Below are 15814 nucleotides of genomic sequence, written 5' to 3' on the forward strand. Positions count from 1 at the left end.
AGTACTGTATGGCTTTCATCTTTTGGCTTTCAGACAGCACTACATTAAAAATTGGGATAATTCTGTCAAGGAAGGACCATCTGACTTGTCATCAAAAGCCTGCATCTGTCATGGTATGGGGGTGCATCAGTGCCTATGGAATTGGCAGATTGCACATCTGGAAAGGCAGAGTTGAAAGGAATATGCAGGATTTGGAGCAACATATGCTCCCATCCAAGATATTTCCATGTGAGATAAGGCCTTGCATATTTCAGCCACACAATGCTAAACTGCATACTGCATTTTTTAAGTCTTGGCCTGCCTGTAGTCCAGATCTTTCACCAAGTGAAAACATTTGGCACATCATAAAACCAAATGCACAACAAAGAAGACCTAGGATTGACCCAGGACTGCTGAAAAGCTAGAATCCTATCAGATGAGAGCGGGACAACGTTTCTCTCCTAAAAGTCCAGCAGGGGTGTAATTTCCAGGCATAATCAGACCCAACCAATATAACCCCCCCAATAAAATTATGAATTATATTGCATAAATAGGCTGCTGATTTTCTTTATTCATTTCAGTTATTACCAGCAAACTAGTTGCATGTTTAATCATCTGGGAATTTAACCAGATTTATTTATTTATTTAGACAGAGATCTTGACACCCCCCCCCCCCCCACCCCCACCCCCACCCCACCCCAATGTTCAGCACAAAGTTACGCCGATGAAGTCCAGCAACTGGTCCCATTTGTTACCAGGCATTTATGGACTGTCGTTAAAAGAACAGGAGATGCTACACAGTGGTAAACACAGCCCTGTCCCATTCTTTCTTAGATTTGTGGTTGCCATCAAATTCAAAATTACCTTATTTTTTCTTTGCTGGAACTGGAGGTGAAAATAGTTGGACTTTTCCCCTTTGTCTGCACAAAGTAAATTCTTTTCTTTTTTTATTCTTACATACTCTATAGTATACCCTCCTCACAGTCGTGCACATATTACTATTTATATGGTAGCTCTTGCTCTTGAACTATGCTCAAACTAGTGCAAATTTAAGTACAGAAAAAAAATTAATTCAGTATAAATGTAGATATCCGCTATATCCAAGGCCCTCCTGACAGTCAGTAAATAATATCCTGCACAAAATCACATATCATTCATCTGTACTCATGAGCAGATGGGATGGTGTGGCTAACATGTTGATGATATCTTCCAATCAATCATTTTTAGAACTGTAGTGATAACTGCTCGTATAATGTCACATGGGAGGAGATTAAAGGTGAGCAATGACCTTCTCTTGGATTACATACAGACTAAGTAATCTTTTGCAACTGGAGGACACACCTCACTCCATCTCAAAATATTTCTTCAATGTCTCTCCCGCAAGCCAGCGATCAAAAGAGAAGATATTACTTTGCTGCTGCTGGCATTTATCAGCCTCCTTTGACTGAAGTCCCATATGCCTGTTGTTTCTCCTTGCAGCCCAATTTCTGTTTCATTTTGTTGGTTGACAAATTTCATCAGCTTAGACAAGACAACAGTGGATAAGCTGCAAAATTGTCCTTTTAAACCATTCAGGTAGAAATGTTCGCACTCTCTTTGCTAGCAAAAATAGAAAGAAATAGAAGAAAATTGCAAGTTGTCTAGACAGACAGAGACCTTGGAGGGAAATTTGTCCTCCAGATCGTGACACTGGTTGAGCTGTTGTTAAACACTGCCCCCATGTGGTGAAATGTGTCAACAGTGCAACTGATTATCCACTGTAACTCCTTATTCAGTGGATAATCAGGATGCAAAAATCATATGACAGCGGACCCTTGTGTATTAGTACATATATTATATATGTAGAAACCTTTTATTTTCTGAGACTCCATGTTTATTTATGCATGCACAGTGCCATAAAATTGAAATATTTGGTAAGATCATGGCCTCATTTTATTCACACAATTCCCTTGGACTATATTTACTGGATGAACAAAGCATTTTCACTCAGATACATTTTAAAGTGCGCCATACTCTCTTCAGCTGACAGCCACAATCTTTTCTAGCCAGACTAAATTGTTTGTTTGGCTGTTAAAGGTTTTACATTGACAGCGACTTGGCTTCACTACCTGCTTTTTAGATCTTTGTTGAAATCGAGCCACACGGTCAGCCGCAAGAAAGGCCAGGTCTTTGTCATGTTTTCAGCAAAGAACACGAGAAATATTAGAGAGCTGTTTAAAGAAAGTTGAAGGACAGATGTATCTTTGTTTTCCATTAGTCAGGCAAGTGTCCACCAATCAAAAGTTTTTTTCCCCCCTCTGTTTCCAGGAAAGTAGATGAGAGAATGAGCAAAGAGAAAGCACATGTGCACCCTGCTAAATTTCCTTCAGCAAGACACGGGCTGAATTTGTGGATAGAATTTGGCTGATGAACAATGTGAGGGTTGATTCTGCTGGAATTCATGTATGTATGAATCAGCTCTTGAAGGGAAAACAGTAATATTAGGTATCGCATTTGATGTCTGCACTGTACCTCGAAACAAGAATGTGCCATATTTCAAGGATTCAAAAAGCTACTTCTTTGCTAAAGGAACAATGGGTGAACAGGAGTTACCTGGTAGTTATAGTCATCTGTACTTCCCTAACAAAAGTTAATAAATCGACTTAATGATAGATAAATAAGACATTTTTCAAAGATCCAGCTAGGAGATATTAGTGAATCACTGGGTCATACTTACTTTATGATTATCAATGCATACATTTAACTTTTGCTTTCTCCAACATCTGTTTCTACTGAACTCTTATCTAAACACTGAGAGGTGCACAACAGCAGCTACTCATTTATTATTTATTACTTTCAATTTCATTTGTTTCATGTTGCTTTAAGTACTTAGTACATGCAGAATCCCTAAATAGTTTGGCATTATTTCACTATTAAATAATTTTATATCCGCTCTCTTCACTCAAACAAGCACCAAGGAGCTGAATATAATACTTCAGGTTTTGAGATAAATATAGCAACTGATGAATAATTTATCAGTATTGATGGATTGGATCAGTAATAATTCTTGAAAAACATGGAAAGTTAGATCACTTTTATGGACAATTGTGTATTATCGATAACCTAACCTAATGACCTAATGACTTACGGGACGATCATGGCTCAAGAGTTGGAAGTTCGTCTTGTAAAGGTTGCCGGTTCGAGCCCTGGCTCCGACAGTCTTGGTCGTTGTGTCCTTGGACAAGACACTTCACCCGTTGCCTACTGGTTGTGGTCAGAGGGCCCAGTGGCGCCAGTGTCCGGCAGCCTCGCCTCTGTCAGTGCGCCCCAGGGCAGCTGTGGCTACAATGTAGCTTGCCGTCACCAGTGTGTGAATGGGTGGATGACTGAATGTAGTGTAAAGCACTTTGGGGTCCATGGGGGCAAGTAAAGCGCTATACAAATACAGGCAATTTACCATTTTACTATCTCCCAGAATATAATTCTCTACTATACAGAACTGGATCCAGAGTTACTTGAGAAGTACTGAAGAACAACTTATTAATTATCAGCTACTTTCATATCTGTGAAAGCTTTTGTTCCTGTACTGGAACATAAGATTGATTTTGTATACAGTTTATGATAATATATTAATTAATATATCATTAATATATCAAAATATTTCAAGTAAGTGAAATTCTTACTTCCATCCACTATGGTGATGACTTTTGATATTAAAGAATATCTTATAGTAGCATACACGTGAGTGGGTCCTTGTAACTAAGGGCAAGTCAAAATCCAGTTGACTTATTCTAACACTAGAGGGCTCATTGAACAACAACGGAGAGGAGGGGTCAAGAAATGCTTTGTCCATGACGAAACACATAAATAACCCATTTTAATTTAAACCGGATGGACTGTAAATCTGTAAAATTGGCACAATAACTACACATGATTTTAATTTCAAATGTTACTGTTTGTTTGGATAAGTCTAAAGGACTGAGCTTTAATTATTTCTGCAAAGATCTTAAAGAATACTTTACTACTGTGGCTCTTGATGTGAATATATAAGTATAAAAGATTATTCTATGAATTTATGACTGCATGAATGTGCTACTGCTGCATATTTTTCTAAATGACAATTTTTGGTTCTGAAATGCAATATAACATTTATTTTGGATGCTTCAATTCCTAACCTTAACATGACTATTTGTGCGTGCGCACTCCAAATACTGGACTAGTCTAACCCTTTCGTCTCATGTTCACATGGAGCATTTGATGTAATATCATCTAAATGTTTCGAAACAAAAATCTAGCTTCATCTCTTTAGAGACTGACTAAAATCAAATTGCTGACTATAGCGTCACATTTTTGTCAGTAAAGCTGATTAAATGAAACCTGTGCCTGAGCCTTTTTGTTGATTACATTTCTTCATCCCCTCAAGCATTACTCCCACCAACGTCAAAGCCCTGGGTACCTGCAGTTCTTCTTTCCAGCAGCTGATTTTACTAACATTTATTCAGCCACAGAGGAATGCATAATCACTGAAATCAGCTCTGGTGGTGATTGGATGGTATGAAAACCTGTCGACTCTCCAGTCTTCACAGCAAATGGTAATGAACAATTGCACTTTGTTGATCTATGCTTCTGTTTCTTGCCGTTTATGTGATGTTTTTTCCTTTGTGATTCACATTTGATTGCTTTTTGTGTGAAATGTGCTGTATGAAAAAGCTGTTAATACATTCAGGCATACAAATGAGCAAATACTTCTGTCTTGATGTTAGAAGTATCTGGGACTTTTAACTGGACTTCACATTGTTTAGCTAAAAAACAAACAAAGAAGCAAAAAAAAAGAACTATGGCAGCCATGCTAAACTAAATACTGAGAGCTTTAAAGCAGAAGCGATATAATGTAACTCTTTATCTCTATCACTAGATGGAGCTCAGGATCTTTTATTTTTTATAGCTTTCCAGAGCACAACAATTTCCATATTATTTCCATATTATTCAACAGGACCAATATTAAGTAAACTATTAATTTATTAACAGTAAACTGAGGTACACTGTTTGGGGGGGAAAGTCTTTGACTTCATGCTATCTCATTATAATAAAAACATCATATAAAATGAGAACCAGTGCAACAATATATAAGGAACGTAGTGGAATATATGATTTATATTGCCATGTAGGTCAGACATTCTAAGCTCCTCTGAGTCATGCCCTCATGCTTTGCTCCCTTTGCATGCTGGAGGCAGACATGAAGCTCAGCCTAAAACTCAGTGAGCATTTCTGCAAGAGGGAAAGATATTCCCTTTGGTTCTGCCCGACACGATGTAGCATCTGTGGGTTGTGTAACTCAAGTGGAAGGGAATTAAAAAGAAAAGCGGTTCAGCAGTCTCTCTGTGTTGCAGTGAATTTACACTTTGATGTTGGCACTCTGCAGCTACGCAAATGTCACTGCATGATTTAACTGTGGCAACTAATTGTCTTTTTACAATTGGATATATTATTAAGTACATATAATCAGTGTATTTGCAGTCAGATTTTGCTTCACTTGCAGTGCAAGATGGCAAACCCGGCACATTTCCCTAGTTTTTGATTATATGCCTTGCCAGCTTCATACCGTTAATACTGATAACAAAGCTGTTGCTTGTCCTTGGGAAACGGCTTCTGTTTAAATGTTGCTTAAAGTGCCAAGCCATAGCAGTGTGCAACATGGATCAAATGTGGTTTTTATTTATAACCAAGGTCCTTGCAAGGTTCACATTAACCCCTGAGTCTTTTTTACTGTACCTGCTGGGCCGTATTAAGCAGAGTCCAGTTAGAGCTGGATGTAATTTGCCAAAGCTCAAGCCCAGATGTCCAGATTTCTTGGACACATTAATTCATCAATCCAGACAAAGGGTCTAAGCAGTCTGTGCCGCATTAGCCACTGTCTCGTAACTCTCTTAAAACCTGGCTCCTGGGGTCAAACTTTTGAGCTTCTTGCCAATTAAGGGCAGTTGTATGGTAAGCAGATCCATTCCTCGTGTGCCCGGAGGAATCACTGTCTTATTTCATTCTAATTCCACTTTCCATCATGTTTCTGGAGCAGGACATGATGGAAATGGCTTGTGACAGTTCTGACCCATTTGGAGGTCTTTCGACACAATATGAACGGGTGAACTCTTCCTCCCTCACTCACACTGGCCTTAATGTCCTTGGTGGCCACATACAGATTTTCATCTTGCAGCCAACTTTATGGAAAATCTGCAGTGATTTCCTGCTTCCAAATCCGTCAGCCTAAAAGGGACATTTTCTGCAATGTGAAAATACTGGACAGCAGCTCGCATGAATTTTCAGAAAATCCTGAAAACATACCTGCTTCAGGCATGTGCCAGTTTTTAATGTATTTAATGTTTTTACGCTATGCCTACTTCTTCGTAATCTCTCATGGATCTTTAGTTACTTTGTTTCTTTTGACATCTGGACCAAGATCCTTATTTAGAACTTTCCCAGCTGGTGGCTAGATGTTTTCATATAAAGTGAAAACCCAATCAAAGTTATAAAGTTACTCTTTCTGGTTTATTTGGCTCAGGCTTTCGTCCAGATGTTCGGCAGAATTTTTTTTTTTGTATGTGAACCTTTTGAACTGATTTTAACTGACTAACTGGTTCACCATAACTTACTGCTATTTAATTTCAAACAGAACTTTGATGATGTTGCATAAGTATTTCGAAAAGGTGATTCCAGCTCAGTGTGATGTTGATTGACTTGTAAGGATTATGTAGTCCTTCATATGCGGATGAGTGGAAAAAAGCTTAAAATTCTTCCCAATCCCACTACAGTGCCACTGGATACATTTTAAAATGCTGTATTAAATTTAAAGAAAAGAAAAGAAATAGCTATAATTGCACAAAAATGGATCAATGGATAATTACAATTTTAAAATATGAATAAAAGGCATGCTCGAATGCTCAAATGGCAGAAAATATGTGAACAAAAATGTAAAAAATCAACACAAACAGATCTGTTCCTTAGCTATGTTTACATGAAGCTAAATATATTGTTTCACGTTAGTTTTATTCTATTTAGGCTTTTAAACCATTCTACAAACACCATGATCAGATTTAACAAACACAGTATCAGACCCTTACATTAGTCTTTATCTCACCTAATCAGAAGAAAAACTGTACTGTATTAATAACTTAGTCTGCTAACTTTCAGACTGTATGTGTCCTATGTTGAATACGATTAAATAGGAAATGTGTGGGAAAATAGACCTCTCTTTCTAAAATAAGAAAAGTTGTTTGTTTGTTTTTTTTGACATATTCAACATTTGTACACGTGAAAACTGTTGGTCTGAAATCTTAATTCAGAATTGTTTAGGTAAGAATAAAAAAATGTGTGTATGTAACCACTTACACTGTGAAAATAATAATTTAATAATACCTCTTGCTAACACTAACTTCTAATAAATATTGACACTGTGTGAATAAATCAATAATATTGTAAACAACTGTATGATTATCATTTCTGTATGTGTCAGCATAGTTATGCTAACAGGCAAAATTATAAATGAATATAACTGATAATTGCCAAAAAATATTGCAATTGTAAGTGTAATTGTCCATTTTGTTTTAGTACACATAACTGAAGTAAAACATTGACATTATGAGACCACTAACTATTGTAGAATATAGTTTCATGCTCACAAGTTATTTTTTCCAGTTGTTGATGCCTGCAAATATTGATCATCTAAAAATAAGTAATAATTGTAAAATTGTAAATTTAAAAATAACACATACTGAGAAGGCCACCCTAAAATTCCACTGCTTGGAAAAAATGAAAATCTGATTAGAAGAGATAGGGTGGAAAAATATAATATAATAACTGGGTGGGATTTTCAGATTCTTTTTAATGAGGCATCCACATCCCCCCTCTAGATAAACACCTGGTGCTTTTTAGTCCGTCTGTTTTCCTGTGTGTGCTTGTTGTGCCTACCTTTGTTTCTTGGAAAGGTGTTTTGTTTTGACTATTTGAGCTAGCATTCTGGATTCTGTTTTTGCAGATTTTTCTACATTTGAATCGACTATTACATGGTCAATTTTTCTTCTGCATGCCTGCCTTCTGGATATAGGTTCTTTTTTTTTTACACTACTGCAAAGGCAATAAGCCGCTAGTACAGCCCAACAACTGACTTATTTTCATGAAAGAAAAGAAGACCAACATGAACATGGCTGGTTCGCAACTCTTTTCTGTAATTGGTACACCAGGTGCAAAGGAGGGCTCTGGACGGTGTCGTAGCAATGAATTATGCAAAGGACAAGACCGTAGGCACCGCTACAAATCCCCCTTATCCCTATTCAACCATAATTCAGTCTACAACAAAAAAACAACATTGCTTAAGTACCTGAAATATTCCTAAATTAAATGAATTTTCCAATATAAAAATGCTACCGTCACTCACGTAAAAACCTATAATCTTCTTTGCACCCACTTTTGCAAGTGTACTGTATGTTCTTCCCCGCTCAGAGAAAAAAAAAAATCTATCAATTTGTTCCAATGCTGGACTGTGCTGGGCCCAGAGTCATCAAGGTATAACCAAGTGGAAGAAATTATGGGTGGTCAAGGGTAGCAGTTGAAAAGGGTTGGGTGTACCCCCCTCCACTGAACTCCTGAACCTCTCCCCTACTCCTCATGGGGTAAACCGTTTAACACACACGCCATTCTCCAGCGGGTCAGGTCGAGGTCTCCAGCCTTTCACGCGTCGGCTGCTAATGAGGTTTCAAAATTCTCTGAGCAAGGTGAAAGGAGCCTGACCTACAGTCAAGAAACGGAGCTGTGGAGAGATGGCAGCGCTGTTGGTCAAATCACTTCTGACACAAAACCACAGAACAATGTGCAGTAGGAAGGCTCCGGGCATACACTGAGAGAAGTGATGCTAACTTAAATGTTTAATTTGACCTAAAATAATCATCTCTGGATTTGCAGGTGCTTTTGAGACTAAGTCCATTTTGATGTGTATGCAATGCGACATTTCTGAACATGAAAGCATTTACTAAATCTTTAGCCATGCTTTTAGCATTGGTGAAGTTACTACAGAAGATTTAATTTTTAAACTGTAGGAATTTGAATTATTTCCTGCGGGACTTTTTTCCCCCTTTCTTTTTAGGATAGCTCATTGTGAGCTCAAATAAATCCCATCAGAGTAGGACTTGTACCACTGAAGGTTAAATAACCCTTCTCTTACAGTTTTCTTTTTTCATAAAACACACAGTCAGGCATTTTAAATGTTAGAATTCTCAACATAAAAACAGCACTCTATTGAGCAAAAACAGAAAGCAACAACTAAGCAGACCAAACCAAATAAATGATTTTTTATGAATCAGTTTTTTTGTCCTTTTAGGCTGCATAACCCAGCAAAAAATATTGCCACAAATCCAAATATTGCATGCACAAGGGGAAAATGAAGCTTATGATGATTTGAACCTTGTATTTCAAAGGAATTAAAAACACTAACAGGTGGAATATTAAAGCAAAAAAAAGAGCGAGTGAGAAAAAGATCCTTTGCACCTACAGTGAGGGCATCCTGGGGCTCTGTTGTACTCTGATGAAACTCTTATCCTGATGAGAGTGGTCTCTTCCAGATTGCCAATTCCCTGAATGATCTGTGAACATTATGTGAATCATATGCTAAAGATTTCTGTTTCATCTGATAATGCAGTGTGAATGGATTAATGGCATCTCCACTAGAAGTTCCAGGAAGTTGTAAATACAATGGCTTAACAAAGATTTCCTGACAGCATGCTGTGGCCCAATCCCTTACTAAGAAACTTCTGTTAGCTTTTTCTTTAATCTTTCACCCATCTACATGCCTGCTCTGTCATGGGTAGATGGGGCCACCATGCAGTACACTTAAAAAACGATGTAGAACACAAACAAACCCCATGTTAGCTGTTGAATGTAAGCAAGCTAGCCATAGCAACAGCTTAATTGAGCTTTTCCTTTTCATTATGACTAAATGTCTCATGTATTACTAAGGTTTTGCTTTGGGTTTGTCAGCCATGACTTTAAAAAAATATATATATCATCGGGGTAAAAACAAATGAAAGCTGAAGTTTTCTTACCTGCTCTTTTCGGCTGTTTTTCCCCCTCAGTGCACTAGCTTCCTTGTGGCAGTATGCCTTAGGTGTTTTCAAAAGTGTCACCCGGCTTAGCTTTCAAATTGTTTTTTATTTTTTATTTTATTTTTTACATTTACTCTAATAATTTATGTTATTGGGCAATTTTTGAAAGGCAAATAAGTATCAAACATAATGTTAACCTAAAATACCACATTTTGCTTTTCTAGATTAATATTTAATTTTAATAAGAATTGTATCTAATGCTAGGAAAAAGTAATCCTCGGCATTTCAAGTGACTAGGTTTTGAGTGATTTGACATTCTTTTAAATTGCAAAAGAAATAATAGTAAAGTAAAATATAAATATAAAAAGTATAATATATATATAAAAATAAATATATATATTTACTTACAGCATTTATTTGTAGCTGCTTTTTACTTGATTAAATTAAATGCCAGCTGACTAGACTATTGCCACAGAGACACATTTTTATTACATGTAAACTTAAAAAATATCCTTAAAAAATGACTTAACCAGTAATTATCTGTCTGGCAGTGCCACAGCCAGCATCCACTCATGTTTGTGACACCACATATTTTTAGATAAACACTGTAAAACAGACATTAAAAATGCTGATGATGATGATATTTAAAATCAATAAATAATGAAAAAAAAAAACCTTATCGACATTTTCTTTTTATTACAGATGTTTTTTTTTCTTTGTGTTTTTTTTTTATTGAGGAGAGTCAAGTTGGGCTTTCCATTTTTAGAAAATAAACCAATGACAATATTACAAATAATGAAATTGTTACATCATTCACAGGGTTACAGTCAATATACATTTATACAGAAATACAGGATCTCCCACATCAGTCACAGTGGTCTGAACCAGCACTGGTCTATAATATAGGCTTTAACAGACCAGAGGAGCACACAGAGATACCCTGACTGCACTAACCAACAGCCAGAGTGGTAGTGGTGGAGTGAGAGACTGGGGTAGGGTGAGAGAAACAGAAGGCAACACAAGTGACAGGATGCCATACTGGAAGAAAAGCTTGTTGAACTGAGCGAAAGACTCAGGCCTGCTCTGAGCAGCAGCCAGCATTTGTCCATCAGCAGAAGCTTTCTGAAATGTCCTAAACACTGGTAATCTGGCTGCTGCAGCATTCGCAAACTACTTGGACCTGAAAATGTCACCCCAATGAGATACAATTGACCACCACGGCAGTAGAGGGCGCTCTGGTACTTCAGTCTGCAGCCATTAAAGAGGAGCCATTTTCTGCCACAACAGGAGCTAGACTTCAAGGTCTGACCAAACTGTAGTAAGGTGGCGTCCATATGCAGCCCAGTTGCTGGCACAGCTCGTGTTTATGCACACGGTCACGTAACTGTAACACTGAGGCTTAATGGTTTTTCTTCGTCCTTCAAAAAATTGGCACACGGTGAGGACAGAGCTGAGTGGTTTTACTTTTCTTCACAGATGTGAAAGGAGAAAGTACAAGATGTTTCTCTGAAAAATGCAGAGACAAAATGCGTGAAACCATCACTGGCATCACCACCACACTGCATCTACTTTACTACCCAGAGGAAAACAAGGGAAACTGGAGCCTGCATGTGTAGATGCCGTATTTTTGCTGCGGTAAGACTACACCTGTTGAGGTACTCATACATGCTGTTTTTTGGGGGGGAGGTGAATGGTAAAAAGCAACTGCTCTGAAAGAAAAAATAAGTAAGTGAATAAAATAAAGAGCACAAAGACCCTTCTGTATTTACAAGTCATCAAATTTCCAAGTGATTGAATATTGTGATATATACTACTGTACTTCTGAACTGTGAAAACCATTTACAAAAATGGAAAAGTAATTTCATTTAAATGAAATATTCAGTCTGATTTCAGAGGCAATAAAAGAATAATCACATTGAGTGAAAATTCTTTTAGAAACATGCCTGTCATAAAAACTGCACTAGCTGAATCACTAATTCATTTTCTATACATTTTTCAATAGCCTAGAAGTTGAACATACGAGCTCGCTGGTCACTGCTCTGATCTGCAACAATATTTTTTTTGTGCCACGAGAATCATAAGATACATAGAGCAGACACTTCATGCTGCATTTCCAAACACTCCAAATTCAAACAAAAGATTTAAACTCCAATATATGAAATGAAAAATAAAATAAAACCAAACTTTCAGAAAAAGAATTCTCTAAGCTGCAAGAAGTACAGACAGTATGGACCAAAAGAAATTTGAATAATTTCAGCACTATTCCACCACTGCGGCATGTCCGCCCACCCTGTTTTAGGTACTTCCTTGAAGCTAACGTCAAGGATAATTGCTTGATTAATAACTCACAGTCTTGGCAGCATCCAAGGACAAGCATCTGAATGAGCTTTAATGGGGCTGGAGCGAAACCTCACCAGCCTTGTGTATACTTGAGTCTAATTTCTTAAGTGTTTTTCCTGACGACAGCATATTTGCTGTACCATGAGAGCGTACAGCCTCAACTAAATAAAACTGATGAGCTGTTAAGTATTGGGAAATGGAAAGGGAAGATAATCAAAACTCAGGAAAAAAAAAAAGAAGACTACATGTTGGCATCAGTGGCATTTAGGTCACAGCATCACTTCTCACTCACTTCTCAGCTATGACTTAACAGCTCATGAGTCTCCTCCTTCAGTTTCATATGTTATGAAAAGCTTCCAGGGAAATATTTGTTCGATGTGTTGTACCGCAGATGAAAATAACCAAGCAGAGCGTAGGGCAGAAAAAGAATGAAAATCCCACCATCCACTGTTGGCCTTAAATTCTCTGGACAGGCAGGGATAATGAAAGGTAGAACAACAGTGGAGCAGTAACTGAGGTTTCTCACTTTCTTTAAGAGGGGCTTTGGTGCTAAAGCTGTCTTGGGAACTCCTGTCTACATCTGAGGATTTGGTGCAAGCAAACATGGAAGCATTGTCCGGTCCCGAGGAATCTTTCTCTCATACTCAGTGGCATGCAGCATTAGGACAAGACATGACACAACTGCCCCACTCACGAGTGGCAGTTCGCCTGCTGCTGTAGATTCTTTTAAAATCGCCGAGATGAAACCGGACAACTGTTGGAAGCCGACTGTGTGGAGATCAGTGGAAGCGGCAGACAGGTGGCCCACAGGCATGTCTGTGATCAAGAGGACGGGGAAGGAATCAGTGCCTGGACAGAGCAGCAGTGATCAGGGTGCGGCTGCCCCGCTGTGACCAGACACATCTGACCGATGGCTCACAGCTGGACATCCATGTCTGGCTGTCAGGTCTCAGAGCGCAGCTCAGTGGGAGCTCTCCACTGCTGATAACATTTAGTGGCTGTGTACATAAACCCCTGTCTGATTCAACATTCACCATCGCTGGAGAATGACTGCATTGCTATACACTCCATCTTTCCCCCCATAACCCTTCCAACGGGTTACTGACCACAACACAAACAATGACTGAGTGCTCTGAACTCATTAGACAGTACCTTTCACAGGAAACCATAAAATAAATGCATATACTGTCTATTAAATAAAGCCAAGGCCTGTTACATGAAATTGCCATTTATCTACATGGTTTTGTGCACCAACATGATTCAAAAATAATTTCAAAGCATTTATGGAAGATCCAGAGTGTTTTGTTGGAGTCACACAGTAGACTCAGTGCAGAAAAAAAATCTTAAAGTAATAATAGCAGTTCATTGATACCAATAGAGAAATTAATACAACGCATTGCATGTTTTTCCATTCAGTCAACATCTCGCTGAAAAGTCCATTCACGATTCGGATTGTGTGCGCGAGGAAGAAAAATGTACGAATTTGTTTAGAAAAGGAAAACTGGCAGAAGAAGACCGAATATAATGCAGACGCATTACACTCTGTAAAGTGTGTCAAATCTAAGCTCTTACCAAACAGAGTTCTAGTAATTGCAGCAAATCAAAGCACTGTGAAATTAACCACTCACTCAGCATGCTATCAAACAAGTCCCGACGTTTCGGGAGCGACTGCTTCTTTGTGCATGTGTTATGCATGTGCACATGCGGACACACAGCACCGGAGATGAACATGAGTGAGGAAGCTTTAACAGAGACTTAATGCACGTGGATTCTAATGTATAACCTGTCTCTTTTTGTATGACTACACAGGTATTCAGTTTGCTTTAAAAAAAAAAAAAAAAAAAATCAAGAAAATAAACTCAAGCCCACCGCCTTTGCAATCAGTTCTTCTGCTCCTGAACTGTTTAATTACAATAGCTATCTCTGAGTCATCGTTTTATGGCAGGTCATGTGCATTTGATATGTACAGTACAGGATCATGATTGGGGTGCAAAATACTTCTATTTGGCAGGCTGTGAGGAAAAAAAACACTTAAATTTTCTTTAGTGAGAGGAAGCATGGTGAGAGGGAGTCTTCATCACAAAATATCACACAATATAGAAAATTACTTGCAATGAGATTTTTTTTTTTTCCTTTTTCTTCAGTGTTGATTTCACTGTTTATCAGTCTGATTGAAAGTGGTTTTGACATTGTCTGTGGCAAAAGTTGTCTAGTTCACTCTTTTATATCATCTTTCCCGGGGAAACAGTTGGGTGTACACATCGGATCACCTAGTCTCCTCCACACCTTGCCTTTCTGAAAACCACAGAGAATTTCTGTGTTTTTGAACAATGTCCAAAATTAAAAACAAAAACAAAAAAACAAAATCCAGGCCTTGTCGAGAGCAGTCTCCTCAACTCTTCCTTGTGTTCTTTTTTGTTGCCCTTTTAAAGGGTAGCTTTCCTACTCAGTTCATCTAGTGTTCAACCTTATATCATCTATAAATTTAGATAAACTCCTTTCCTTTTTCAGTTTTTCTTCTTTTTTTTTTCTTTAAAAAATTCTTTAAAAAATTATCAGAACAAGCAAACCAAAAAATAAAATAAAATAAAATAAAACAACATCAATGAAAAAAGGTGGAAGATTGAAAAAAATGCATTGCTGGTCACGTCTAACCTCCCATGTTTCTGGCTCTAAAGGTGGTTTGGCTGTGGGCGGTCTGATGCTTCTTCACAAGGACTTTTGTATTCCTAACTCTCCACAGCTGATCCCAAGGATGGAGGGAGAGTCAGGGTAAGGGGATAGGAGGAGCACGGAGGGAAGTGGAAAAGGGAATGGGAGATGAATGGCAGTCTGGTGGGAAGACCAGACACATTGTCACATGGAAAAAAAAAGAAAAGAAAAAAAAACATCAACTCCATCCTCTGCACCCAGAGCCCTGCATCCCAACCGCCTTATTTTTCCCTCTGCTCCACTTGGGAGGGTCAAACCTCCACCGACTGGATCTGGTTCATCTGTGCCCGCATCATCTGGACACTATTCAAGATCTTCTTTTGATGGCCTGCTAACGTCACACCAACCCTCAGGATGTCACTGGAAGTACAGACAGAAGCAGATGTTAGGCTGATGTTACCACAGGCTATAAAACAGTCTTTCACGACCTATTATTCCATCTATCTTTCAATCTTTCCATCCACCCACAATATGCATGTAAAAGACAAACGGGCATTTGCCAAAAAAGTCAGAAATTGGTAGCAACATATCGCCACATATCACAGTATAATATGACAGCATAAGACATGACACAAGCATTACAACTGAAAAAAACACATGTATGAAAAACGGTTTGACAGTAATCGAACGAAAGCACGAATGGTTTTGACAAGACACAGTTGTGTGTCCATGCACTGAGGTTAGAAATAAAACAAAAATAAAGCTTGAACGTCAGT

At 38.1% G+C, this 15814-nt stretch overlaps 1 protein-coding gene across 2 annotated transcripts in view; it reads right to left on the reverse strand.

Annotated features, from left to right (window-relative positions):
* Positions 1-10722: 10722 nt before the first annotated feature.
* ephb2b (eph receptor B2b) overlaps positions 10723-15814 on the reverse strand; it is a 126738-nt gene continuing 121646 nt past the window's right edge. For both annotated transcript variants that reach the window (XM_085457387.1, XM_085457385.1), the window contains exon 16: positions 10723-15458. In XM_085457387.1, the coding sequence (XP_085313513.1) occupies positions 15350-15458 (109 nt within the window). In that variant the 3' untranslated portion in view covers positions 10723-15349. The remainder of the gene's footprint in view (positions 15459-15814) is intronic.

The sequence above is a fragment of the Copadichromis virginalis genome, linkage group LG5, assembly GCF_057382275.1.
Source record: "Copadichromis virginalis isolate Kocher_CV1m ecotype Utaka linkage group LG5, C_Virginalis_male_GT1.1, whole genome shotgun sequence".
Lineage (NCBI taxonomy): Eukaryota > Metazoa > Chordata > Actinopteri > Cichliformes > Cichlidae > Copadichromis > Copadichromis virginalis.